The sequence below is a fragment of the Elgaria multicarinata genome, chromosome 7 (assembly GCF_023053635.1).
Source record: "Elgaria multicarinata webbii isolate HBS135686 ecotype San Diego chromosome 7, rElgMul1.1.pri, whole genome shotgun sequence".
Classification (NCBI taxonomy): Eukaryota; Metazoa; Chordata; class Lepidosauria; order Squamata; family Anguidae; genus Elgaria; species Elgaria multicarinata.
Genome location: NC_086177.1, coordinates 99192152 through 99218345, shown reverse-complemented (window position 1 = coordinate 99218345; position 26194 = coordinate 99192152). Strand labels below are relative to the sequence as shown.

The following is a 26194-nucleotide window of genomic DNA, read 5'->3' as shown; positions in this document are numbered from 1 at the left end:
ACATTTCCAAGGATCCAATCCTATTGGCTCCGTTCAGACAACACGCTACTCAATGGTGTTGTCTGAACTGGTCAAGAGGGCAGGGCTCCTGAAGCTTTAACGGTTGGGAGGAAGAGGGAATTTCACCAGGTGCTGCATGCATATAAATGACACCTGCTGAAATTCCCTTTTCTATGCAACTGTTAAAGATACAGCAGCCCTGTCCTCCTTTCCATATGGCCAACGTACAAATTGCATTGAGGGGACCTATTCAGGCTAGTCTAAAATGTTTAATAAACAAACACACACCTGTTTAAAATTGCCTCTGTGCGTGCGCGGGCATGTGATTAAATGGTTTTTATACCACATACAAAGTATTTTTAAGGTTTTTAATCTTTGTAAACCACCCAGAGAGCTTTGGTTATTGGGCGGTAGAGAAATGTAATGAATGTAGAGCTTGCCAGAGGATCCGTGGTGAGAGGACTTGAAGAGGAGTTGCTCTACCTGGGTCATCTTCAGGTATGTTTTTGCCTTGCCCAGTCCAGCCCATCTCCAGAATAAAGTCCACCCGAGTTCTACTTCCCCCTTCTCACATTTCCTAGCCTTTCTGGGCAGAGAATTCCAGAACCTGGGGCAGCCACTGAGAAGGCCCTGTCTTGCATCCTCCTGATAATGGTTGTACCCAGAGAAGGACCTCTTCACCCCATTTCAATAGTAAGATTGACTAGATCACATTGTTAAACAGTTTCGAGTCTCATCAGTTTCACAACTAAGAGATGCTTTCCACTTCTTTTTAAAAAGACTACATATGTGGAAATATACTCATCCTTTACAAAGATGAGTTGTGTTGTTCTGCCTTGAAAAAGCTCCTGCGAAGAGCAGATCTACACTGGAGGCTTCTGCTCTTAGTTTAATTTGCAGTCCTCCAACAATGTCTGTTCCTTTAAGCAAGTATTACAACCGGAGACACTGACTTCAAGATGCAAACATTACCATACCTGCATCTCCTTGTAATACTTAAATTTCCTCCATACATTCACCAATAAAAACATTGATAAGGAAATTATCCTAAGCTCACCTGCAGAAGCTCAAATGCAGCAAGAAGATCTCCCCCAGAAAGATTTCCACAGTAGATGGGATGGTAAGTAAGTTTTGGTGGCTCATATTTCTCACCAGCCAGTGTCGTTACAGGGGCAGCCATGGTTGCACCAATATATTCAGACTTCCCCTAGATGTTTCAAACACACACAGCATAATGTCATTTATCTGCATCTTCTACAGGACCAGTGTGGCATCAGGCAGAACTTTGGGGCAGAATAAGCAAGATGACCCCCAAACTGAGCAGCTTGGGGTTATCATATTTTGAACGTCAGTGACATAACACACTAAAGAGTAGGGGTGTGCACAGACCCCCCGCTCCGCTTCACTTGCAGATCCGCCATTTTCCGGATTGGGCCGCTCCGCCCCGCCCCCGCTCCGCCCACTTCCGCTCCGCTCCGCCCGGAGCTCCGGATCCGGATCCGGAGCTCCGTTTCCCCCCCCCATAGGCTTGCATTGAAAGCTAAAAAATTATACAACTTTTTTTTCTGTTCAAGTTAGAAACCTCATGTTTGGCACCATGACACCTCATGGGGATATACACACGCACGCCAAGTTTCAAAGCAATCCCATCATCCCCTGATTTTTGGCGAATTTTTGAAAATCGGGCACCCCACACACAACATCCCTGCGAGGTGGGCAGGGGAGGAGGGAGGGAAGGCAGGCAGGCATGCAGCTGGCATTTCTGGGGGCATAAGGAAGTGAGCCAAGGATAAGCCAGTAATGCATATAAAATGGAATAAATCAATCAATAAACAAAGGAGGGGTGGAATTAAAAGCAGCAGTGTTGCTCAATAAACAACAAGAAGAACTTTTTTTAAAAGGCTATATCTGTCTTTTACCAGCAATAGGGGGACGTGCCCGGGGGAGGGGGAAGTAGCTGCCAGTTCAAGACACTGACAGCCACAGCTCTGAGAAGAAGTAAAACGCTCACTTCGACTCAGAACAGGCATTGCTCCACCACTGAAAAGTGACCATTCACTTCAACTCATGATAGGCATTGCTCCACCGTTTTACTCTCTTTGGAAGGCTCTAATGGCCTTCCAGTGCAGGAGAGAGTGGGGGCACGTCCATGATGAGATGCCCTAGGGGAGCTCATCCCCTTGCACCACATCGATTCAGTTGTTCCCCAAGGTTAGGGTGGGGAGCAGTGCTGTGTTTCTATCTCTTATTCTTTGCTTAGTATATGATTTCAGGTTGTGTTTGTGCATTTGGTGGGGCTACTGTGTTAAAAAACACGGGGAAAAGCCCGTTCAGATGAAGAAAGAGAAGTTTCCCAGAATCCCAAGTTACCTGTTTTGCCTATGCCCTCCTCCAACTTTGGGATCATCATGACCGGGAGCTGACTCTGCCCCTCAGCCCTTTGAAAAAGGTATTTTTCCCGCCGATTTTTAAAAAACGTCTAGCCCGCGACCCGTACGATGCAGAAAGTTGAGAGTGGTCTCAAAATGACCCCCATCCACGACTCTCTGTGCACAAGAATTTCCAGAACGATAGCTTAAACCCCCCCCAGTTATCCCCGATTCTTTCCCTCAATGCAATCCTATGGGCGAAAAGCCGGAAACGCAGTTTGAGCCGCGCGGTTGACCCGATTTTCACAAAAACATAGCCCGCGACCCGTACGATGCAGAAAGTTGAGAGTGGTCTCAAAATGACCCCCATCCACGACTCTCTGTGCACAAGAATTTCCAGAACGATAGCTTAAACCCCCCCCCAGTTATCCCCGATTCTTTCCCTCAATGCAATCCTATGGGCGAAAAGCCGAAAACGCAGTTTGAGCCGCGCGGTTGACCCGATTTTCACAAAAATATAGCCCGCGACCCAGACAACGCAGAAAGTTGAGAGTGGTCTCAAAATGACCCCCATCCACGACTCTCTGTGCACAAGAATTTCCAGAATGATAGCTTCAAAAACAACGTAGTTATGCGCGATTATTTGCCGCAATGCAATCCTATGGCGAAATGTTTTCAAGATGGCGACCGGAGCGCTCCGCCTGAACTCGGAGCTCCGAAAAATGGTCGCTTCCCTTCGCCTTGCTTCTAGGGGGTCCGCGGTCCGCTCCTACTCCGCCTCTGGGTAAGGCGGAGCAGGCCAATCCGCTACTGCTTCTACGCTCCTAATCGGAGCGGAGCACATCCCTACTAAAGAGCCCCCCTGCCTTAAGGTCTTTAAGTCCTGAGTCTAAAATTATCTAACTGCACTACTAAACTGGTCGTCCAAAAGTATCGTGATTATTAAGCGTTTGGGATAAACACAAGGGCTATTTAGGGTAGGACACAGCATTATTAGGGTGGCCAGATGCAAAATGGCACAGGGCTGTTGCATCTTTAATAGCTGCTTAGAAGAGGAAATTTCTGCCGATGTAGCTTGTATGCCAAGCACATCTCCACCTCCTATGAGCATAAAGATAAAAAATATATGTGTGGAGAGTACCAAGTTAAAAAGCCACAATGGAAATAGCAGGACTTCTATTAGTCAAGGGCAGAGTTGCTAACAAGCCAGTGTATTTTGCTGGTCTTCCCAGTAAAACAATGTAATCAGTGGGGGCTGGGGGCTCCGATGTCATGGGATGATGAATCCGCTCTGGGTTTCAGCCAGAACTCTAATGGAGCTAACCAAGGCACTGGACCCTCCCCTCACCAAATAGATCCAGCATCTTGGATAACTCCTTTAGAGTTCTGGCTGAAACCCAGAGCAGATTCACTACCCCACTGACATCAGTGCCACCAGCCTCCACTGAATGTAATGTACGTAGGAGACTTACCGGAATCCAGATTTTGCCAATTTTCCCTGGTGACACTTCCAATTCCACGAGAACCTAGGCTCAATCCATTGCCCAACTGGTTTTACCATGGCTGCACTCCATAAACGCCAAGGTAGTAACTTCAATCACATTCATTTCAATGGGTCTACTCTAAGTGTAATGGGTCTACAAGAGGCAGCTGGACAACCATCTGTCAGGGATGCTTTAGGGTGGATTCCTGCATTGAGCAGGGGGTTGGACTCGATGGCCTTGTAGGCCCCTTCCAACGCTGCTATTCTATGATTCTATGATTAAGTGGGAATAACATTGGGTACTGCTCCAAATTCCAATCTGATTCTGTTCCTGTTTCTTAGGAAATCAAAAGCTGGTGCTCCTAGTGAACAGACAGGGCATCAATGCTTTGCTTAGCTCCTTCCTCATCTTGGGTAGAAGCAGAATAAATTATATGGAACGCACCTAATTATTCATAATTGATACATTGTCTGTGACGCTGTGCTCTATTATAAAGGGTCAGAAATTTGCATGCACAGTTAAAAGATTTTTAAAAAACCAAAAACTCTGCATGTCCAAACATCAGTTGCTATTTGGCCAATCATATAGATATAGATAGACAGATAGATAGATAGATTTAAAAATTAATTAAAAGAGGGAAGACATCTTTACCACAGCATCATCGTCGTAGAGCTCTATAACAATCGCTGGGGGAAATTCTGTAATTTCTTTCCCATCCCCGTGAAGCACAATATTATTAAACAGCAGCATCTGATTCCAGGTAGGAGACAAAGTCTGTTGAATGATCTGAAGGGGGAAAGTAGTGCATGAAAAAAGCAGCAAAAATACCAGTAGAAGCTTGCCAGACGTCTTCACTCTTTATGGGCAGGCACAGTGAAAACAATGAAAGGTCCATGGTTTTCATTAAAGGGTGAATGGGCATTCTGTGTCATTTAATAGACCGCTTCCATGTCCAAAGTTACTGTCCAGTCCTTAAACTTCTTCATTCTCAAAATAGCTTTGTAATATTATTACTATTACTAGAAAAATCATTCATTGCAATGGGTGGAACGCGGGTCAGGGAAGGGCTTGTACATTGGACAGATTCCTGGAGGAGAAGGCTATCAATGGCTGCCTATCCTGATGGTTCTATGCTACCTCCAGCATCAGAAGCAGCAAGCCTATGTACACCACCTGCTGGGGAACAGGGGTGGGAGGGTGCTGTTGCACTCATGACCTGCTTGTGGGTTTCCCCTGGGCATCTGGTTGGCCACTATGTGAACAGAATGCTGGACCTTGGCCTGATCCAGCATGGCTTTTCTTATGTTCTCCTATGGCATGGGGCAGGGACAATGCTTCCAGCTGTGGTGGGGTTGTGCTTGAGCCTGTGTGGATTGTGGTTCCAGGGAGGAACCCAGGAAGTGATTTGAGGGCAACACCCACAGCTTCTGGCTTGAGGAGAGAGAGGCCACAGCCTGGCAGAGCTCTGTAGAAAAGGCTTTGTTTAAATAAAACGTAGGTTTGTTTGAAAGGCAGCGCCTGTTTGAGTCAGTGGGGTGGGGTGTAGTGCATCCACATTTGGAACATCCCCTAACACACACACACACACACCCAAAGAAATGCAACAACAATACTTCCTCCTTTACTTTTGTGGTCTGGCAGTGTGAAACAAATGTCACTTTGGCAAAAGGATCCGAAAGTCCACTGCTATCAGCCGCAATAAGGCCCCTGGCCTGGTACATGTGAGCTCTCAGCTGGAAGACATTCTTGGCTGTGTAAACACAACGGAGAGAAGTACAGTATCACTTGAGGGGAATCAAAGTGGTCCAACCTGCCTCAGTGCAAGAAGTGGGATGGAGTCAGAGAGTTGGAAGGGCCTCCAAGGTCATCTAGTCAACCCCCTGCAAATACTACTGGAAATCTACTATAGCATCCTTGGCATCATCCCACATCTGCTCCTCACTAAATGAGTTGTGAGATCAGGTCTTGACAGTAGAGTTATGGCAAGGAGAGGAGAAGGTGTCTAATATGTACAACCAAGGCTAGATCTACACTACTGCTTTATAGTGGTATTGTAGTGCACTGATAACTGTTGGGGTACAATCCACATCCCATATACCACCTTCATAGTGTTATATCCTGATTTTTATTCCACGTTCAGAACGATTTGACACAAGGTGTAGATCTGGCCTAAAAAACTCTCCAAGTTTCTGAAATGACGATTACAATGCGTTTGTTCTGCTTATTAAAGTCCCCTTTCTACATTACAACAGTACACAGAAGCCAGGGTCTTCTTAATCCACCACTGTGGATTCCCACCATCTTCTTAATCCACCAAAGTGGATTTCCACCAATTTTTTCATCCACCACTGTGGATTACCACCATCTTTTTCATCCACCACTCTGGATTCCTACCATCTTCTTCATCTACCACTGTGGATTCCCACCATCTTCTTCATCCACCACTGTGGATTCCCACCATCTTCTTCATCTACCACTGTGGATTCCCACCATCTTTTTCATCCACCACTCTGGATTCCCACCATCTTCTTCATCCACCACTGTGGATTCCCACCATCTTTTTCATCCACCACTGTGGATTCCCACCATCTTCTTAATCCACCAAAGTGGATTTCCACCAACTTTTTCATCCACCACTGTGGATTCCCACCATCTTTTTCATCCACCACTCTGGATTCCCACCATTTTCTTAATCCACCAAAGTGGATTCCTACCATCTTCTTCATCCACCACTGTGGACTCCCACTGGCTTCTTAACTTACTGCTGTGCTAATGCTTGGAAACCCAGAACTACTTGGGTGGCGCCAATTGCTTGGATCTGTTCCACCCAAGCACTGCATTCCCTCCCTTGAGTAGAGACAATTAATGGAGAAGGACCTGCACAATTGGCACCAGACTTGTGGCTCCAGACTTCCAAGTGGTAACGCAGAGGTGTGGAATTAGCTCCTACACCATTAGAGTAATGCATGAAGGAATGACCTCACTGGCAGTTGAAAGGGTTATACTTGAACCCTAATATATTATTATTATTATTATTATTATTATTATTATTATTATTATTATTATTTTTAAAAACCAAATCACTTTTTGAGAAGAAAATGTGATCATGCTGTATGGATATCTTACTACTTGTATCCCTTCCTCTAAACTTAAACTATGACTTACTTTTGTAGGTCAGACTGGCAGGTGGAGGAGCAGTGTGGCGCCCAGCACTTGCTGCCAAAGCTGTTTCTGTTTCATATCCAATGGGCAAGTTGTCCAAAATAGTGTGGGCATATTTGGCTGAGCCAAGCCACAAGTATGTGTCAACCTTTCCGTGGACATTCCAGCCTGGAGGCCGTTTTCCTGGCAACTGAAGAATGGAAGCAACCAGCAGGTTAGGTTAAGACATACACTACGAAACATTTTTAAATGTTGGGACAAGAGTCATAGAATCATAGAATAGTTGAGTTGGAAAGGGCCTATAAGGCCATCAAATCCAACCCCCTGCTCAATGCAGGAATCCACCCTAAAGCATACCTGACAGATGGTTGTCCAGCTGCCTCATGAATGCCTCTAGTGTGGGAGAGACAACAACCTCCCTAGGTAACTGGTTCCATTGTCATACTGCTCTAACAGTCAGGAAGTTTTTCCTGATGTACAGCCAGAATCTGGCTTCCTGTAACTTGAGCCCGTTATTCCGTGTCCTGCACTCTGGGATAACCAAGAAGAAATCCTGGCCCTCCTCTGTGTGACAACCTTTCAAGTATTTGAAGAGTGCTATCATGTCTCCCCTCCATCTTCTCTCCTCCATGCTAAACATGCCCAGTTGTTTCAGTCTCTTGTTTCCAGACCCCTGATCATCTTGGTTGTCCTCCTCTGAACACGCTACAGCTTGTCTGCATCCTTCTTGTGTAGTGACACAGAACAAGGTTTAATTTCACATATTTGTATCCCCTCCCTTCCTCCAGGGATCTCAAAGTGACATATGTTCCCAGAAATCTCCATTCAGTTATGAAGCCCACCAGGTGACCATGAGCCAATGATTACAGCTCACCCTAACCTGCCTCACAGGTTTTTTAGGAAGATAAAATGGGAGTGGGGCAGGAATGGGGTGGGTGAAGAACTATATATTCATTTATATCCTCAGGATATGAATGAATAGTACATATTTCTGTCTTTAAAACTACCAAACTGCTGTTCACACCAAACACACACACAAAAAACACACATCTGCCTCCTCACCTTAGCTTGGGGAGGGGTAAGTCATGGCTTGCCCATTCAGACACAGGGGGGCTGTTCACACAACACACTAACCCACACTCAACCACTGGCCCACACTCAATCCACCCAAAAACCTCTGAGGCAACTTAGGCTGAGGAATAATGACTGGCTCACGGTTACCCAATAGGCTTCATGGCTGAATGGAGAGTTTTGGGAACATATAGTTGAACCATGGCTTGTTTGTTAAACCATGGATTGGCGTGTTCTCTGAACTCAGGACATTTTTCACAGGGTGCTTTAACCATGCACCGCATTAGGGTAGTGATTTGGACCGGAGCTCCCACGCCTGCTATTTACTTAACAAACAAACATACAAGTAATTGTTAATTTAGTTTACAAGGCTGATCGAAAGCTGGATTAAACAATTACAAACAAAATAGCAAACTTTTTAAGAGCTTCTGACTGTTTCCGCCTCAAACTGTGCGTAAGACAGCTAACTCCCTCTCTCCTCCTTGTTTCAGAAAGGAGGAAATAAAACCAAATGATAACTGTTAGCTTAACTGGACTTGTTTTTAGTCTGCCAGTGTGACTAAACATGTCCAATAAGTGAGATCTTTTCCGCTTTGTACTTTAATCAAAGAGCAAACATTCCGCCAAGAGAGTTATCTGAAATGGGCTCCTGGCAGGTTTGCCTTGGAAGTGCTTCCGAGAGTTATCCTGATTAGCAGGTAGACATTTCGTCGAAGAAAACATGCTCACTGTTCTTTCATTTGGAGTTTCAACAGCTGCTCCTTCAATTGTTTGGCTTAATTAAACAAGGCCGTTTATAGAATTTGGAAGAGATTTTTTTATGAACAAGTATTTAAAAAAAAAATCCCAAAGCCTCCTCCTTAAAATAAATAATGTATGAATGTTTACCCAGTTGCCCTATTGGGACTAGAAAGTCTGCTTCTGCCTAAAGTCTTTTTAAAAATTATTCTGAATCTTCAGTAATGACTATAAGAAAAGACAGAATACGGCAGTAGAGTTGGACTCAGAAGATGCTGCTTTCAGAAAGCTCAGTGGAAGTAATTGCAGAGAAAATGCACCTTGTTAACTGCAGTGAGCTATGTGGCAGCGGCAGCATTGTTCTCAACTCCCACCAAATGGTGGCTGACGTTGGGAGGTATATAGGTAAAGACCTATGGAGTATAGTTCAAACTCCCTAAAATGCTAAAAACGCAAATTATCTTATGAGATGTTTTTATAGATTCAACGATGGAGGCCCGATTGGCGCCAACATTGATTGCATTTCGACGCCAAGTAAAAACATGGCTTTTTAACAAAGCCTTTGATGGTTAAACTCACTGGCACATGGTTTTAACTGCATCTATTGCTTTTAAATTATATATTCTTTTAACTTGGATCATGGTTTAATTTGTTTTTAACTGTGTATATTTATTGTTTTATACTGTATGTTTTTATCTGTACGCCGCCCTGAGATCTTAGTGATATAGGGCGGGATATAAACTAAATAAATAAATAATAAATATATTTAGCAAATGTGCGCTTTCACAACAGTCAGAGTGACAAATCGACTATTACAATATGAAAAGTACAAAATCAAGGTTCCAAATGCAATAGCAAATCAAGTAATAACAAATCAAGATGGGGTCCAGGGGTCCATCTAGTCCAGCTACCCATGGAAAAGCCACAAGCAGGACAGGGGTGCAACAGCACCCTCCCTCCCATGTTCCCCAGCAACTGGTGCACATAGGCATACTGCCTCTCTCATCTCTCTTTCTCTCTCTTTGGCTCTCCTCCCTCCCTCCCTCTGCCAGCTCTTGTGAAATTAGTTCAACAGCTGCTAGTTCCCCGCCCATACTTTTTTTTATATATAAAAAAGTAGGTTCCCCCCCCCCCTCCCCAGCATACATTTCTCTGGCAGTCTAAATGGAACACCAGCAACAATGATGTGCTACTTAAAATCACTAGAAGTTTCTCAGACTTACTTTCAAGAAGTGGGTTTTAATTTTTCCACAGTGTTTGCCTCTCTGCTTGTTCACAGGGGAATATAGCAAGTCTTTGGCGGGGACCCTGGCGTATGCAACTCTTTTGTTGTTGCTCAGCATCCAGATGAAGACATCAGGCACCGTATGCTGAGGCTGGAAAGAGACAGGCATGGGCTTTGAGCGTTAAGGATGGCATCAGGCTCCCAAAAGGTGTGTTTCCTTAGGAAATCAGCGGTGTTTTTTTTATTTTGTGAATGCCTGAGTCAAAGAACAAGAGCTCAGCGCTTTTGTAGGAACTGTCAGGCTTTTCGGAGAGAAATAAAATACAGGCATAGTTTGAAAATGACAGAAATTATTCAGCCCACATTTAGGGCATGACACCATTGGTTTTCTACAGGATTCATATGCATCCCATTCAGAGTGAAACTAAAGCCTATTCAGTCATTGCTATATTGCATGAAAACAGAGCTCTACACAGATAGCTGAAGATGTAAAAGCTCTTTCAGACATTGTCAAGACCACATGGAGATTGGACACACATGATCCTGCTCCTCTCCTAATGCTAAGCCCTGTCAGTTACGCCCTGATCGTCTTTGCCATGCAACACAATCCTATGCATGTTCACTCAGAAGTAAGTTCCACTGATTTCCCAAGTGCGAAGGACTGCAGTCTTAGCTAACATCATATTTAATGCAGATGCATTTTAGTATTTTTTAATTATTTATGTAGTCTTCAACGTTCATATTTGTTAACTACTTTTCCACCATAGGCACTCAAAGAAATATACTGATTTAAAATTAAAAAAATTAAGCCTGTCTCAACAAATATTAGGCCTAATCTACACCAAGCAGGATATTGAACTATGAAAGTGGTATATAAAAGGCAAGCGCCACAGTGCTGCTTTAGAGCGGTATCGAAGTGCACTGACAACTGTTGGGGCCCATTGACACAGACCATATACTGCTTTCATACCGCTTTGATAGTGCTATATCCTGCTTGGTGTGGATCCTGCCTTTTATATACCACTTTCATAGTGCAATTTCCTGCTTGGTGTGGATTACCTGATGGAACACCTGATGGAACGCCTCTCCCGACATGAACCTACCTGTACACTGCGCTCAACATCTAAGGTCCTCCTGCGAGTGCCTACTCTGAGGGAAGCTCGGAGGATGGCAACAAGGGAGAGGGCCTTTTCAGTGGTTGCCCCCCGACTGTGGAATGATCTCCCCGATGAGGCTCGCCTGGCGCCAACGTTGTTATCTTTTCGGCGCCAGGTCAAGACTTTTCTCTTCTCCCAGGCATTTTTAACAGCATTTTAACAGCATTTAACAACGTTAAGTTTGTTTTTAATGGACCCCACAATTGTTGTTTTTAAATGGATACTGTTGTTTTTATACTGTTTTTATGTGTGTGTGTTTTTTAAAAATGTATACTTTTAATGTTTACTATTTTTAAATGTTGTAAACCGCCCAGAGAGCTTCGGCTGTGGGGCGGTATATAAATGTATGTAAATAAATAAATAAATTAGTCCAGAGTTACAAATAGGGATGTCTGCTGCTGGGAAATCCAGGTTGTTGCTTTTAATTCTACAGAGTTCCATGGAGTACTTTCTCCCAAAGTCTGGGAACATTTTTGCACGCTTTTTTTTTTGGCGGCAGGTTCTGAACAATTTGTGCACTTTAAAATCAATTTGTGCAAATTGCTCAGGAATTTGTGCAGATTGTGGAACCTGCAAGGGAGAAATGCAGAAAATATTTGGGAAATCTGTGAAATGGCCCGAGTTGCTGCAGATCAAGTCGGGAGCTGCTGCAGGAACTGAAAGGAAGTCATCCCTAGCTATTGCTGATCATCCTCACTTTTTCTGATGCTCCTGCTGTGAGTGTCATCGCTTATGTAGCCAAAAAGGCACCACCCACTCATGGGGGAGGGGCAAAAGTAGCCTTATGGGAACCCAGAGGTTTGCAGAAATTTTAAAAAAAAGCTTTAGGAATCTCCTCCACCCCCACCTTAAAACAAAACAATAAGGACTGAGCATACTCAGTGACCACAGAACACTGACAAGCTGTTCGGGATGAAAATAGGGAAGGGGGTGGGAATGGCATGCCGGGAATCCTGGAGAGTAGAAGTCCACTCCACACTGCAACATTTTGTTGCAGGACCCACTTGAAAATAACGTATTTCCAACGTATTCTCTGTTGCTGTAATGCTATCTCCCAATCAGAAGTCGAATCTCCATCCTTAGGAATTCATTTGACTATAGTAGGGCACAAGATATTCAAGATACAGCTTGTTTGGCATAGCTTCTTTATAAGCAAAGAGAGGAATGCTTGAGGCACAGGGGCAGATTTTGCTAGGAGGCTCCAACAGCCCAGAAAGTAAGCTGGAGGAGTTACCTCATCCACTAAGAAGCGAATCTTCTCAATAAAGTTCTGTGTCTCACGCATCATTTCATCGAGCGGGACCTTCTTCTTTTGCTGTTGGATGATCCCTTTGGCATCTTTGGACATTGCTTCCTACAAAAACAAAGAGGCAGTGTCAATTCCATGCAATGCTAACTCCACGCTATCCACTGGGGCATACAAAGAGCAGGGATGCACATTTTGAAATGCAGGAGCTCATCATAACAGTCCCCACAGCCACCTCCCCAAGGAGACTCCATATCTGTGCACACAGATCTGTAGGCACATGTGTGTGCACACACACACACACTAAAGAGCAGCAGTATATAGCACAATACCCATTTTTTTAGGATCAGATGATTTATTAGGATCAGCAAGCTGGCCCAGTACAGAGCAATGGTTAACACACTGGACTTTGACCAAAGAGACCTGAGATTTCATGGAACTAGGGATGTCGCGAGCACCCAAGTGGGTCCAGGAGTCCGGTGGACACCACCCCTGCGTCCACACCCCCAGACTCAGTCAGGCGCACTTGGCAAAAGTGTGGACCCCGTTGTGCCAAACGGAGCATCCATACCTTTACCCTTGAGTAAATGGGGTCCTTGCACCATTGACGTGACAGGGGGAAGTGTGCAATTTAGGCAGTGAGGGCAGAAGGCTGCAGAGCGCTCGTTGGGCCAAGCTGAGCCTCATTAGAGGCTTAGCCTGACGAGTGAGGGAAGGCGGTGACAGAGTGAGCATCTGCCGAGATGGGCACAGGTGAGTTCAGCCATCCCTAGATGGAACATGTCCTCAAATGTCCAAAGACCACCGCCTTAAGGTTATCTAGGAGTTTATTTTCCAAGCACCAGGGAGAAAGATTTTATCTCAATGTCAACAAACCAGTTCTAGCACTTTTCATCTCCATCAGGAACAGGTCTTTTGTTAAGCTAGTGGGGCTCAATGTCCCATTCAAGGCTGTCACCCCCAAAATGCTTTCCATGACAACAGGGATAGCTGACAACAATATATTGCTAGTGGGAAAATCTATTCTCTTCCACCATCCCCAAAGCTATGGTGAGAATTGCAGTTAAGTGTAGGGATTGGGCACAGCACCTGTGCAGAAGCACCCTAAGAAGATGTGGGAACTGGTTTGGAGTCAGATAGGAATGGGGTGAGTAGGTTGTCAAGCCGCCAAGATCACAGGAGATTGGTGAGAGTAGCAGAGAGGAGTTTGTCCAGATGCAGACTAATTAGAGGGATAATAGGAACTATTGGAATGTAGGATCATAAGGAGGAGGATTTAGGAGTAAGGAATCCAAGAATTAAATGTCAGGTCAGGAGGGCGGAGCAATGCTGTGTCATGAAGCTTTCCAAAAGGCTGGCAGTCCAGGAGAGGATCTTCTAGAAAGACACTCTCAGGATAGGAATGAGGCACTCAGGCTGCAACTTTCTATCATAGTGCACCTGCAGTCTAATTAATATTGTATTATGCAAAACTGACTAGAGAACTTAGCTCCATGATGCTCGTGGTAGATTCCAGTTGTAACCTGTGGCACTGTTGTTCTCACTGTGGCTTGAAAAAGTAATTAACTGTAAATCTATCTTGACGCTGTGACTACGAAAGAGACCAGATGCTTGGCGATTGACACTAAGCTCAGTGGGAACTGGGAAGTCTTGGAGAGGCAGTTGATGTCATCATCCCTGCTAATCAAAGAGTCTCGGTGCTTTGGCCCTGTGAGTCCTGGGGCAGATCCACACACAGGCTTCGGGACGCCCTGAAGGCGCTTTAGGGCGCCCCGAAATTGATGATGTAGACCCTACCTTAATCATTCCAAGAAGAGGCGGAGAAGGAGGAGGAGGAGGAGGAGGCAGCCCCGCATCGCCCCTCGCGGGGACAGGATGAAGAGTTGCCGCACCTGGCGGCTTCGCCGAGGAATCAGCTGCCGCCCACCTACCCGCTGGCCTCCTTTTGCCGTGAAAGAGCCACCCGGGCCCACCCAGGTCAGAGAGCTCGGCAGAAGAAGCCGCCGCCGGCTTCCGCCCGGGTCATAGAACCGAGCTTCTTCCGCCGAGCTCTCCGACCCGGGTGGGCCCGGGTGGCTCTTTCGCCGGCAAAAGGAGGCCGGTGAGTAGGTGGGCGGCAGCTGATTCCCCGGCGAAGCCGCCGGGTGCGGCAACTCTTCATCCCGTCCCCGCGAGGGGCGATGCGGGGCCTCCTCCTCCTCCTCCTCCTCTTCTTGGAACGATTAAGGTAGGGTCTACATCATCGATTTCGGGGCGCCCTAAAGCACCTTCAGGGCGTCCCGAAGCCTGTGTGTGGATCTGCCCCTGGCTCCACCACACTACTGGCAAGAAGAGATGACTACATCTTTCTTTGTCTTTTAAGAGAACTTCTTCCCAGTGAGTAGTAGTTTGAATCAAAGAATTCCTCCCCCTGCCACAGTCACAATAGGATAGATTAGATGTCAGTAGAGGAACTTATCTCTCTCTATATTTCTATCAGCATGATTGTGCATCACCAGGAGTTGAATTATTCAGAGGAAAACAAATTCTTCATTACAAGAATGATATCACGTTCTTTTTATCGTCTCCTCTTATCACTCCCTGGGTTCTGTGGAAACTTGCAAAACTGGGTCAATATTGTATGGGTTTTTTTTTATCAACATTGCTATTATGATGATGATGATGATGATGATGATGATGATGATGATGATTGCTTCTATGGTTACTTGTAATTTTTCTTATTATGTTTTTGTTTAATTGTTATATTTATTCCTTTGCAACTGATATGCCTTGAGCTGCTTTGGGTACAATCTTGTGGGAAAGCAAATAAACAAATAAATAAATAAATAAAATAAACATGTATGGAGATCATTTGAACTATTGTCACTGAATGGCTCAGTGCTCAATGACGCAAATCCGAACGGCTGAGTCGCCCCCGCTGAAAATATCGTGTTTAAATGGAGATGAACCCGGCCAGCTCAAGGCGTTTTGGTTTGCCACCCGAGGCAGGACGGAGCTGGCTGATTCTCTATACATTCTTAATTTCTCTGGGGAGCCAGCCATGCCGGAAGCAGCTCCCAAAACAGAGGCATGCAAACTACTTCTGGCACAGCAGGCAACTTCTCAGTTATGTCAATGTCACCGTAGGCGGCAGCTTAGTCTGACAGGAGGAGCCGCTCTCGATATGAAACGTCAGTTTGTGCGTTTGATCTCTGATGACTCTTTTACAAATGTAGATTTATCACTTTGCATCTCCTTCCAGAGGAAATGCGCAAGTCCTCACTTTGAATGTTAATGATGTGTGCGGAATCAAGAGTTGTGACCTCAGGTTCCGAATGATTGCCTGTTCCTGAATGGACCTACCCTGGAGATCACCAGTTGAGGCTCTCCTTCATGGCCCTCCCAGGTGTGACACAGGTGACGACCATGGAAAGGGCCTCTTCACTGGTAACCGGTTGTGGAATGCTTTCCTCATTACTCTGATGCAGCCTTCCCCAACCTGGTGACCTCCGGATGTTTTTGACTATAACACCCAGCACTCATGCCCATTGACCATATTGGCTGGAGCTGTTGGGAGTTGAAGTCCAAAACATCTGGAGGGCACCAGGTTGGAGAACGCTGCTGCAGACAATCCTGACCTAGAGGGGCAATGGACCAATTAGGTATAAGACAGCTTGTATGTACCTATGTGCTCTGTTTAGGAGATGTTCTTTATTTCGGAGCCCACAAGGCCCCTCATATTTTAAATCTTGAAGAACCAAATGCACTTGGCTCTTGGCTACGACAAGAGTGGACATTGTTACACAAGTTCAAGTGGCTTTTTCTTGACTTGTATGGAAACTCATCATGCCAAATTTGGAAGATCCAATTTATGAGGTATGTGAGCTCTGCCCGTTCTGCTTCAGGGCACAATCCTATGAACTGCACCCTCACTGCTTGGAAGCCCCTGAACTCAGGAGCTTGCGAGGTTCCTATACCTGCTGTGCTGAAGCCAGCAGGATGGGAAGAGCAACGCAGGTGATCGTCACCTCCCCTGCCCTCCGATCTCCTGTATTTTTGCATTTTCAGCCCAGCTAGCAAGGTGCCTCGGAGGGTGGGGGAAGGAGGCTGGAGGAGGCTCAAGATACCTTGTATCCTGGCCTCTCTGGTCTCCACCCCTCCCTGTCTACTGGAACACCCCCTTTCCTCCTCCTCGGGTGCTTTTCCATCCTTTCTGCATGGCTGTGAGGGGGAAGGGCCTGGAGTCAGATCTCCAACTCCCCCTTCTGAGGTTGGAGCGCTGACTCCAACCTCAGATGGGTTTCCCAAGCCATCCTATGGTCACTGGGATGCTTGCCAAGGACCATAAGATTGCTCTCTAAATGCATTAATCTTCACAGACAGCTCTTTCCTGTCATTTCCCTGTATATTATAAAGTTACCACCATTTATGAGACAGAGGTAACTTATGGTGGACAGATACAATAAGCTGTAGTGCCTTTCGAACACATTGCAGCAGGGATCCAAGAAACATGTCTCACGTACCAATTCTTGCTTACACAATGTCAGCCTCTTTTTGTCCAAAGCCGTCCGATTCATCAGCTTGGGTTTCTTTTCAGCATTCGCAATGAAAGCCCTGGGATGGTGACACAGAAGCAATTTTTGGAGTCAGTAAAAGATGTTATCATAATGATGGATAATAAAGCTCCTGCAGCAAAGTTCATTTATATAGCAGACGAGATGAGCCAGAAGATTTTGAGAGCTGGGATTCAAAATATATATTAAAATGGAGGCATCATTTATAGTTGTGAGAACCATAAAGAAGTGGAACACAATTTATATGGTAATATTTCAATATAAAATTAATTAGTTTAGGGGATATGTAACTACATTGCATCTCATCCACTGCGCACTACAGAGGTTTGAGCAAGTGAAGTCCTTTGTATTTGTGTTGGTGTTGCAGATTTATGCATAATATATTTGCAAGGGACGTCACTGATTATTTCCAATGAATGTTATGTTCTTCTGACAGTTACAAAAACTGGACAGGCAATCTGGAAATGCTGGGAAATGATCATAGGAAACAGAATTGAAAATATTTCATTGAATAACGGACTCAAGTTAAAGGAAGCCAGATTCCGGCTGAACATCAGGAAAAACTTCCTGACTGTTAGAGCAGTGCGACAATGGAATCAGCTACCTAGGGAGGTTGTGGGCTCTCCCACACTAGAGGCATTCAAGAGGCAGCTGGACAACCATCTGTCAGGGATGCTTTAGGGTGGATTCCTGCATTGAGCAGGGGGTTGGACTCGATGGCCTTGTAGGCCCCTTCCAACTCTGCTGTTCTATGATTCTATGATTCTATGAATAAAGTTGTAGCCAGAGACAGCTACATCTTTTTGCATTCAGCACAGGTTACAAAGCTAATCAAGCAAGGAACCCTTGGGGACTTCTGTCAGTTCACTTTTCTTTTCTTTTTTTTAGTGAACCAACCTGATTCACATTTCTTGACTAATATGCAGATCAGAATGCAATTATTCTTTCAATTTTGCACTTCCCCACATTTTAGGATACAGTTCTCGGTTCAAAAAAATATTACCATAATACCCAAATGGGTGTAAGAACGTGTGTTTCGGGTTCAAATGCACACACAAAAGTAGATTGTAGGATAAAATGCGTACACACATGTACATTTTAGGGTAGAGTGTGTAAGAAAAAAGTGTATTGCATGAGTAGAATGTATGTAAAAATATGTACAAAAAATCAGTTGTGAAAAATAAGTTAAAAATAATTCAAGTGCGTGTGTGTGTGTGTGTGTGTGTGTGTGTGTGTGTGTGTGTGTGTGCAATTGCAGATTCGTGTGAAACAGGACAGGATAGGATGAACACATGCAACACTGACACGGACCAGAAATGAATCCTGGGTACAACCACTTTTGTACATATCATCGATTACTTACTCACCTCCTGAGAACCGTTGCTTATCTATAAAGTACACTGTGAGCTTCTCCCGTAGATGCTCTTACCTACTTTGGTTGATAAAATCAGTTAGAGTGGACTTCATTTTCTCTTCTGATGCTATCTCTGAAACTTTGATCTGATCTTTCACTTGTTCCAAACCTTCTTCCTAAGGGAACCAAAAAGAGCAGTTACATAAAGAACATAAATGTCACTCGGAAATAGCAAGTGATGCTTTAAATTAATGCAATGAATAGGGGGAAGCTATCACTGGCTAATTAGCATGAGTGATCCATGATAATTGGTGCCAACTAGTTGGCATACATAACGCATTCAACTGAGAAATGAATTTATTTGTTCTTTAGTTCATTGTAGACGCAAAACATTTTATTTTAATTAATGGAGAGGTCTCCAGTGAGAGAGGGTTCACTGCTGAGTTCGTGATGTAAACAGTCTGGGGAAGCAGACTGAGGAACCAGCTGCCAATTTGACAGAAGCAGTAATGCCATAGGGAAGGGGGTGCTTAATTGTTTCCCCATGTACCACCTTTACAATAAAAATCCTTCCCCTCAAGCTGCTTTCCAAAGGTGGGTTGGGGGAATACAAGGGCCTATGTCTGGACAACCATCTGTCAGGGATGCTTTAGGGTGGATTCCTGCATTGAGCAGGGGATTGGACTCGATGGCCTTGTAGGCCCCTTCCAACTCTGCTAGTCTATGATTCTATAATTCTATCCCTTGTGAGCACTGAAATAGTTTTGGGGTCTCTTTTGAAAGTTAATATTATCAACCTAGGGAAAGAGTTGAGCACTAGGGCTGTGCAACTCTTCAGATCCAGATCTGAATCCCAAATCGAAGCAGGGCAATTCAGACTGCTTTGGCCCAAATCTGGATCAGCCCCGGATCAGGCCAAAATAGTCCAGAGTGGGTTGGACCAGGTCCAAAGCACTTTGGAGTGCTTTGGCCTGATCTGGGACAATGGCAAGCCATGGCCCCCTGCCCGCTGAGCCTCTGGGACTTACCTGACTTGTCCTTATGCCTGGCAGCTGCCCATCTTGCATGAGAGCCACAATTTTTAAGGAAGCTGGGGGTGTCTCTGTTATGATAGATCTACTGTTGCAAACAATGGCAGCTGTAAAGGGCCATTTCTGGAAAGGTATGTCCCAGCGGCTCAGGCAAGGGGGCGAAGGAGGAGGAGTCCAATGGACTCTCAATTGGCCTCGCACCCAGGTTTCCCAGGGCCCCAACAGTCGTCAGATGTTCGACTCTCGCTCCGGATCCAGATGCGAAGCAGGCTGAGGTGGAGCGGGGCCGATTCAGAAGCCCCAAATCAGGGGCTCTGTGGGAGGGAACCTTGAACCTCATTTGAGGAGATAGAGGAAGTTTTTTGCTACCAAGCATCACTGGGCATGTCTAGATGAGCCCTATATCCCGGAGTAGTCCCTGGATCATCCCTGTGCATCCAAATGATGCACAGGGGATCCCAGGGACAATCAAGGACTTTCCCTGGGATATCAGGAACCACAGAAACCCCAATTTTTCCTTGGTTCCAGGACCATCCTGCGGAGCATGGGCCGTGTAGCTGCTGCTCCCAAGTCATCCCATCCTCCCTGCGAGTAGCGGGGCACTTGAAATGGGCACAGAGCTACACAGTGGCAGTCCATGCCCATCAGGGGTGCGGAGCGGGGTCAGGACTTTGGGGGGGGTTACCTTTTGTTTTGTGGAGGAGTGTAAGTGTGCTCCTTCTCTTCTGTGAAAAAGAAAATGGCGGCCGCGCGACATCCTTCCAGGATGTCGTGCGGCTCTCAAGACCTGTACGCCGCCCTGAGATCCTAATGATATAGGGCAGATACAAATGTTTTAAAGAAATAAATAAGATGCCCAGGAAGGATTGCGGAAGCTGGTAAGTCTGCAATCCTTCCCCCTCCCTCCCTCTACACCCTATGGGGTAGACATGCCCGCTCACGCTATTGCAGAACAGAAAGTGAAGAGGACAGCTATTTTGTGATGCGAATGAGCATTCTAGCCAGCATAAACCATAGAAATGCATTGCAAAGCCAACTCAAGCACGAGCTGCTTAGGGACATTCACATGTAGGAAAAAATGCCCACAAATGTTTAGCAATTGTCTGGGAGAAGCGTGTTTCAGGAAGACAAGCTCTCTCTGCGTTACTCACTCGTGGATATTCCAGCAGACTTACCAGGAGATCTGCCATTTTCTCGAGGATGTTCGAGAAATAGAGCCTGAAGGTCTGGTCACCCCAAAAGCTCTTGATGTAGACGCAGGGCTTCTTCTCATCATAGGGCAAGTAATGATAGTTTCTAGCAAAAGAGATGAGATCCCATCAGGACTTTGGGATGTGCTTCTGAAGTGAGGTGGATGCACAAACCAGTTTAAAACAAAACACTGGTAAAGCCACAAAGATGGTCTGGTTCTCTAACCCTAAGCCAAGGACATTTAGTCCCCCAAATCTGAGATGTTGAACTCAAGGCTGGGTCCAGGTTTGTGGGGGCCTGGATAAAGTATCTTCTAGTGTCCCTCTCCCAGTCCGACATCAGGGCTTAAGTGACTGCAGTTGAAGCACTCTGAGCAGCACTGGGCAGCTGTGTCTAGCCACCCTTTTAATTCCCCAAAATGCCCCCAGAATGACACTCGGTTTGGGGCACTGTGGAAAACCGAAAGGCTGGCCAGATCTTGCTGCTTGGAATGCAGTTAAGATCAGATTTAAAGACTATATGAGAGTATCATAAAAGGATATTTGTGGATATCTTCTGAATTAATGTAAAACTTAATTCAGCCTTCCTCAACCTGGTGCTCTCCAGATGTGATGGCCTACAACTCCCTACCCAGTTGAAATTTTAAGCTGTCTGGCTGTTATTTTAATAATGTATTAGTTTTATATGTTTTCAATCGTTTTATGTATTTTATAGTATTTTTGTATTTGATGTTGTTCCCCCCTCGATCCAGAGGGAGAGGTGGGTAAGAAATATTATTATTATTATTATTATTATTATTATTATTATTATTATTATTTCTCCCAAACGGAATGGCTGGCTGGGGGATGTGGGGAGTCGTAGGCCAGCATATCTGGAAGGAACCAGGTTGAGAAAGGCTGTCTTAAGGAGCAATCCTATGCTTGTTTAGAAAGAAAAAGGCCTACAGCAACCATCACTCCCCATTCCCATGTTGGCTGGGACATGCTGTGAGTTGTAGGACATTTTTCTGTCTAAACATGCTCAAGATTGCATCTTAATTCAATTTCTTTGTTCTTTGACCTACTTCTAGACAACAATCATGTGTTCAGTGGCTGGGGGGACACCCCCTCCTTTTGGATTTTTGAAAGCCTGGTTAACTGGCAAAACTTAGGAATGGAAGAAAATGCCTTGGACCCAGTGGGGGCTGGTGGCTACAATGTCAGTGGGGCAGGGAATCCACCCCAGGTTTTGGTCAGAACCTGTCAGAAATCTAAAGGAGCTATCCAAGGGGAAGAAGCTCTTAGATAGCTCCTTTAGAGTTCTTGCTGGTTCTGATTGAAACCCAGAGCGGTTCACCCACTGAGCTTCATGGCCAAGTGGGCATATCTCAAACTGTCCAATTTTTTAAAAAAAATTGGACAGTTTGAGATACAGATTACAGCAGCACCTCCATTGTAAATGACAGCTCTTATTCTCTCCCTTGACAGTATTTTCTCTTGAATCCCAGCTCAGAAATTCCTTGCTTTGCACTTCCTCCTCCTCTTCGTCTGCAAAAATAGAATTCTCTACAAAAAGGAAGCAAGCTGGAGAGGCCAATTTGGCTGGAGGGACTCTATGAAATGGGCCATCCGTCAGATGTACAGCCTGGTGCGTTTATTCCAAGCCTTGCCCTGCCGGCGTGCAGTTTTAGAAGGCCCTTTTCAAGGCAACTTTGTTGGCCGTCAAAATCTTCTGCAGCTGTTAAATTGCTTTCCTTTCAGATGTTTCGCCTTTAGAAATGCACTCCCATACTACTAATTCTTACTCTTTCCTTTGGCTAATTGAAATGTATCAGGCATATCACTGTGCAGCTTTATATGCAAGAAAGAGGGAGAGAGAAAGAGAGAGAGAGAGAGCGTCTACAGAATGGGCTTGTTCAGACAACACACTAAGCCATGATTAGGCTGCTAACACCTTTGCAGCAAGTGGTTAGTGAGTGAGTTTAAACCGTGGTTATGTAGCCACTACGGTTAGGAATAGTTTACCCAACACTCTAAGTCCTGGTTCACACAACACGCTAAGCCATAATGTTTAACTCAAAACACTTAACCATCAAGGTTTAGCATGTCGTCTGAACAGGGCCGATGGTGGCGGTTGATAGCAAGAAGATGCTAACTTGTGTTAGAAAAAAGTTGAGTCTTGTTGCCATATTTGAGGAAGCCCTCAGGGACTTTTTTTAAAAGTATTGATTACATTTATCCCCTGCCTTCTTAGCCTTGCAAGGAACCCAAGGCGGCTTACATGATCTTCTTCTCTATTTTATCCTCACAACAACCCTGTGAGGTAGGTTGGTGAGAGTAAATTACACTGTGTTACATCCCTGACAGTGGAGGCAGCTGGCTCCGATTTCAGTGGGGCTATGAATCCACTCTGGGTTTCAGTCAGAACTAGCCAAAACTCTAATGGAGATATCCAAGGTGCTGAAACTATTTTGAGGGCAGGATTCAGCATGTTGGAGAGCTCCTTCAGAGTTCTGGGTGATTCTGATTGAAACCCAGAACCAATTCACATCCTCACCAAAATCAGAGCCACCAGCCCCTACTGCCCCCTGACGATATCATCACGGCGGGACCCAAAGTGGGTTTGGGGTTAACCAAGCTATGTTCTGACTGGGGTGTGGGTAGCTCAGTTTGCGAAGCCCAATTCCAAAATGAACTGGAAGGATCAATCCCAACTCAAAAGTGTAATAATTTCTGCAATGCACTTACTGCGTAACTTTTAAGGTTGGGAGCCACAACTTACCCATTATGCTCTCGGTTTGGGGTTGAACAAGAGATATAAGCCCCAAATGAGCAACGTCTGTACTGTCAGGCACCATTCATCACTGGGGGTGTCTATACACCACTGCTTTGTACTCTGATTCCCTCAAAACCCTGCAGCATCACTGCTACGAGATGGAATTGAGAAAGCTAGATGGCAGGAGGGAGCACAGATTATCCAGCCAAGAAAAAACCCATGCTGGCAGCCATTCAGCTCAACCTGCACTGGGATCCACCCCTAGGAAAAAACCCCAAACCAAAGCTCCCAGAGACAGATGAAAGGAACAACACCGTGGCATTGGAACAATTGGAAAAGTCATGGTAAAACGACGTGGCAGAAAAGCGGAGTTTCGGGGGATACAAGCCTGATGTGGCTGCGAATTAATGGATGCGTCATATAAACAACGCAGTACCACCGGGCAGCCACTATGGGGTTAATAGAATGTATTACTGTACAACCCCCTCACCCCCCGTTAGTGGTAAGGCTCTGTAGTAAAATTGGTACTATCCATCTGTAAGGAAACTGAAATGCGTAAGCAAATGTGGAATCTCTGTCTCTTCCATAAATTTTGAAGGGGGAAAAATCATTCAAATTATACTGAGCCAAATTGCAGGCACCCCCCCCCCCTTTAATCAATTATTGATTAGGATTTGCTAGAGGCCACTGGGTGCTGGTGCTGAGTCATGGGCTGCCAGGTGGCAACCTTCGAAAGAGCATGATTCTGCTATATATTCCATGCCAGAAACTCCTTTGGCCACAAGCATTCCATAAGAGAAGGGGGAAATGCAAAATCCGTAATACTTTTGCGCCTACATCAGAGAGATCTCATCAGCCTTTAATGAGAAGAAGGAATGGGATAAATATTGTAGCCGTCCAAATACAGCCGTTGCAGCTTTGAAAACGGTTTCTATTGCATCTCTTTAAATCTGAATTTCTATCTGGAGAAAACATAAAAACCCACCAGCTGGCTCTCCAAGATAATAGCCAACCATCTACATTCTCCATCACTGTCACGAGGTAAAATAACTACGTTCTTGGCAGACTCTACTTTTTATCGTCTTCTTTTTTTGGAAGACTGCAGTTAAAGACTGTTTCTCTTCCATTCTAGCTATGCTAAAAATGATTTCATTTCCATTGTGTTGTTCTTCTCAAGAGAGAGTCAGAAACAAACATTCCTGTGCTCTCTGAGGTTTCAGGATATAATATCAGGTCTAGAGATAAAGGGTCAGTGCAAATGTAACATTCCCAGTTTCCTAAGCCTGGGCTGTCCATCGCAGTGCTCCTGGTCGACAATGTGCACACAAACCCTGTTTGTGGCCCCCTGCACTCCCCACCCCCAATTTAAATTTTATTTATTAAGAATTTTTAATTAAAAATGTTTTTAAACTGGGAAGGTAGTATGCTGCAAAGTGAAATGCTGCCCGTCCCCCCAGCACTATTTTAATTTGGTTTCAAATGAGTGGTTTTGTGTTTTGGAACTAAGACCACCCCCCACTCTGAGTGTTTCGTTACCAGCCATGCCCACCATCTTAGCCATTTCATGAATGAGCAAGCTCCCCCATGGCAGCCATTTTGTCAGAGTAGCCACAGCACTCTCTTGTAATTCCAAATGCTTCCACTGACCCAAAAAGTTTGGGGACCCCTGTATGGCTAGGAGAACAGGAGCATGTTGGGGGTCTGGGTCTTCCTTGCACCTCTAATGAGAATTCCCCCTTCCATTCCGTGATTTGTTTTTAACCATGGTATACCATTACCACTATAACCATGGTTAGCACTGACCAGAATTCAAACCAGGGTTATGAGCGAATTAACATTACGGCCTGTTCAGACACCACACTAAGCCATGGTTGGGCTACTCTTGCAGCAAATGGTTAGCGAGTGTGTTTAAACTGCGGTTATGTAACCACCATGGTTAGGAATGGTTCACATGACACGCTAAGCCATAATGTTTAGCTCAAAATGCTTAACTACCATGGCTTAGCATATCGTCTGAACAGGGTCACTGACTGTTATAATACTAAGACCCTGTTCAGACGACACACTAAACTATGGTGGTTAAGCATTTTGAGCTAAACATTATGACTTAACATGCCATGTGAAACATTCTTAAACATAGTGGCTACATAACCATGATTTAAATATGCTCACAAACCATTTGCTGCAAAAGGGTTAGCTGCCTATCCATGGCTTGGCATGTTGTCTGAACAGGCCCTAAGTGTAATATGAAATCTTACTAATCTCAGTGGACTTAGTTGCTCCAAGTTCATTGCTCAGAAATTGTTCCACTGGCCCAGCTGATCCACACAATAGCATTGTCAGGTCAGGACACTACCTCCTGGTTCCAAATTTAGGCAAAAAATGGGACCGTTCACACAATCAAGCCACGCTGGACTGCGACATGTGCGGACAGCCATTTTGGATATTAACGCTGCTTGTTGCATCGTCTGAACCCCGTCAGAGTGGATTGTTGGTGTGGTTAATCAACCAACCAACAAACCACAACCCTAAAACAACCCATGGCTTCTGGATGGTTTGTTAACCATTCCAACAACCCACCCTTGCCAAATTTGGACAACAAGACAAGCTGCAGTCACCGTCCGAATATTTAAAAGCAGCCCAGCAAGTTCCAGCAAGCGCTGCAACCTGCCATGGCTTGAATGAGCCGTGGTGGGTTGCGGTGATCATGCAAACCTGGCCCATGTGCAGAAGAAGTGGCAGAAAGGCACTGGCATCTTCTCTAGCAACTAGTATCACTGAATAAAGAAGGTTTGTCTCTCTGCTCAAGAGTCTTGGTTCTAGAGATTTTTGTGAACCACCCAGAGAGCTTCAAGCTAT

At 45.2% G+C, this 26194-nt stretch overlaps 1 protein-coding gene across 1 annotated transcript in view; it reads right to left on the bottom strand.

Moving 5' to 3' along the window:
- The window catches only part of FER1L6 (fer-1 like family member 6), an 88462-nt gene that overhangs the window by 36420 nt on the left and 25848 nt on the right, over positions 1-26194 (bottom strand). Inside the window, exons 14-22 of the mRNA XM_063131329.1 lie at positions 20566-20686; positions 18435-18535; positions 16955-17045; positions 12441-12560; positions 10048-10200; positions 7019-7205; positions 5479-5603; positions 4505-4639; positions 1058-1207 (exon numbers count right to left, since the gene is read on the bottom strand). Coding sequence (XP_062987399.1) covers positions 1058-1207; positions 4505-4639; positions 5479-5603; positions 7019-7205; positions 10048-10200; positions 12441-12560; positions 16955-17045; positions 18435-18535; positions 20566-20686 — 1183 coding nt within the window. The remainder of the gene's footprint in view (positions 1-1057; positions 1208-4504; positions 4640-5478; positions 5604-7018; positions 7206-10047; positions 10201-12440; positions 12561-16954; positions 17046-18434; positions 18536-20565; positions 20687-26194) is intronic.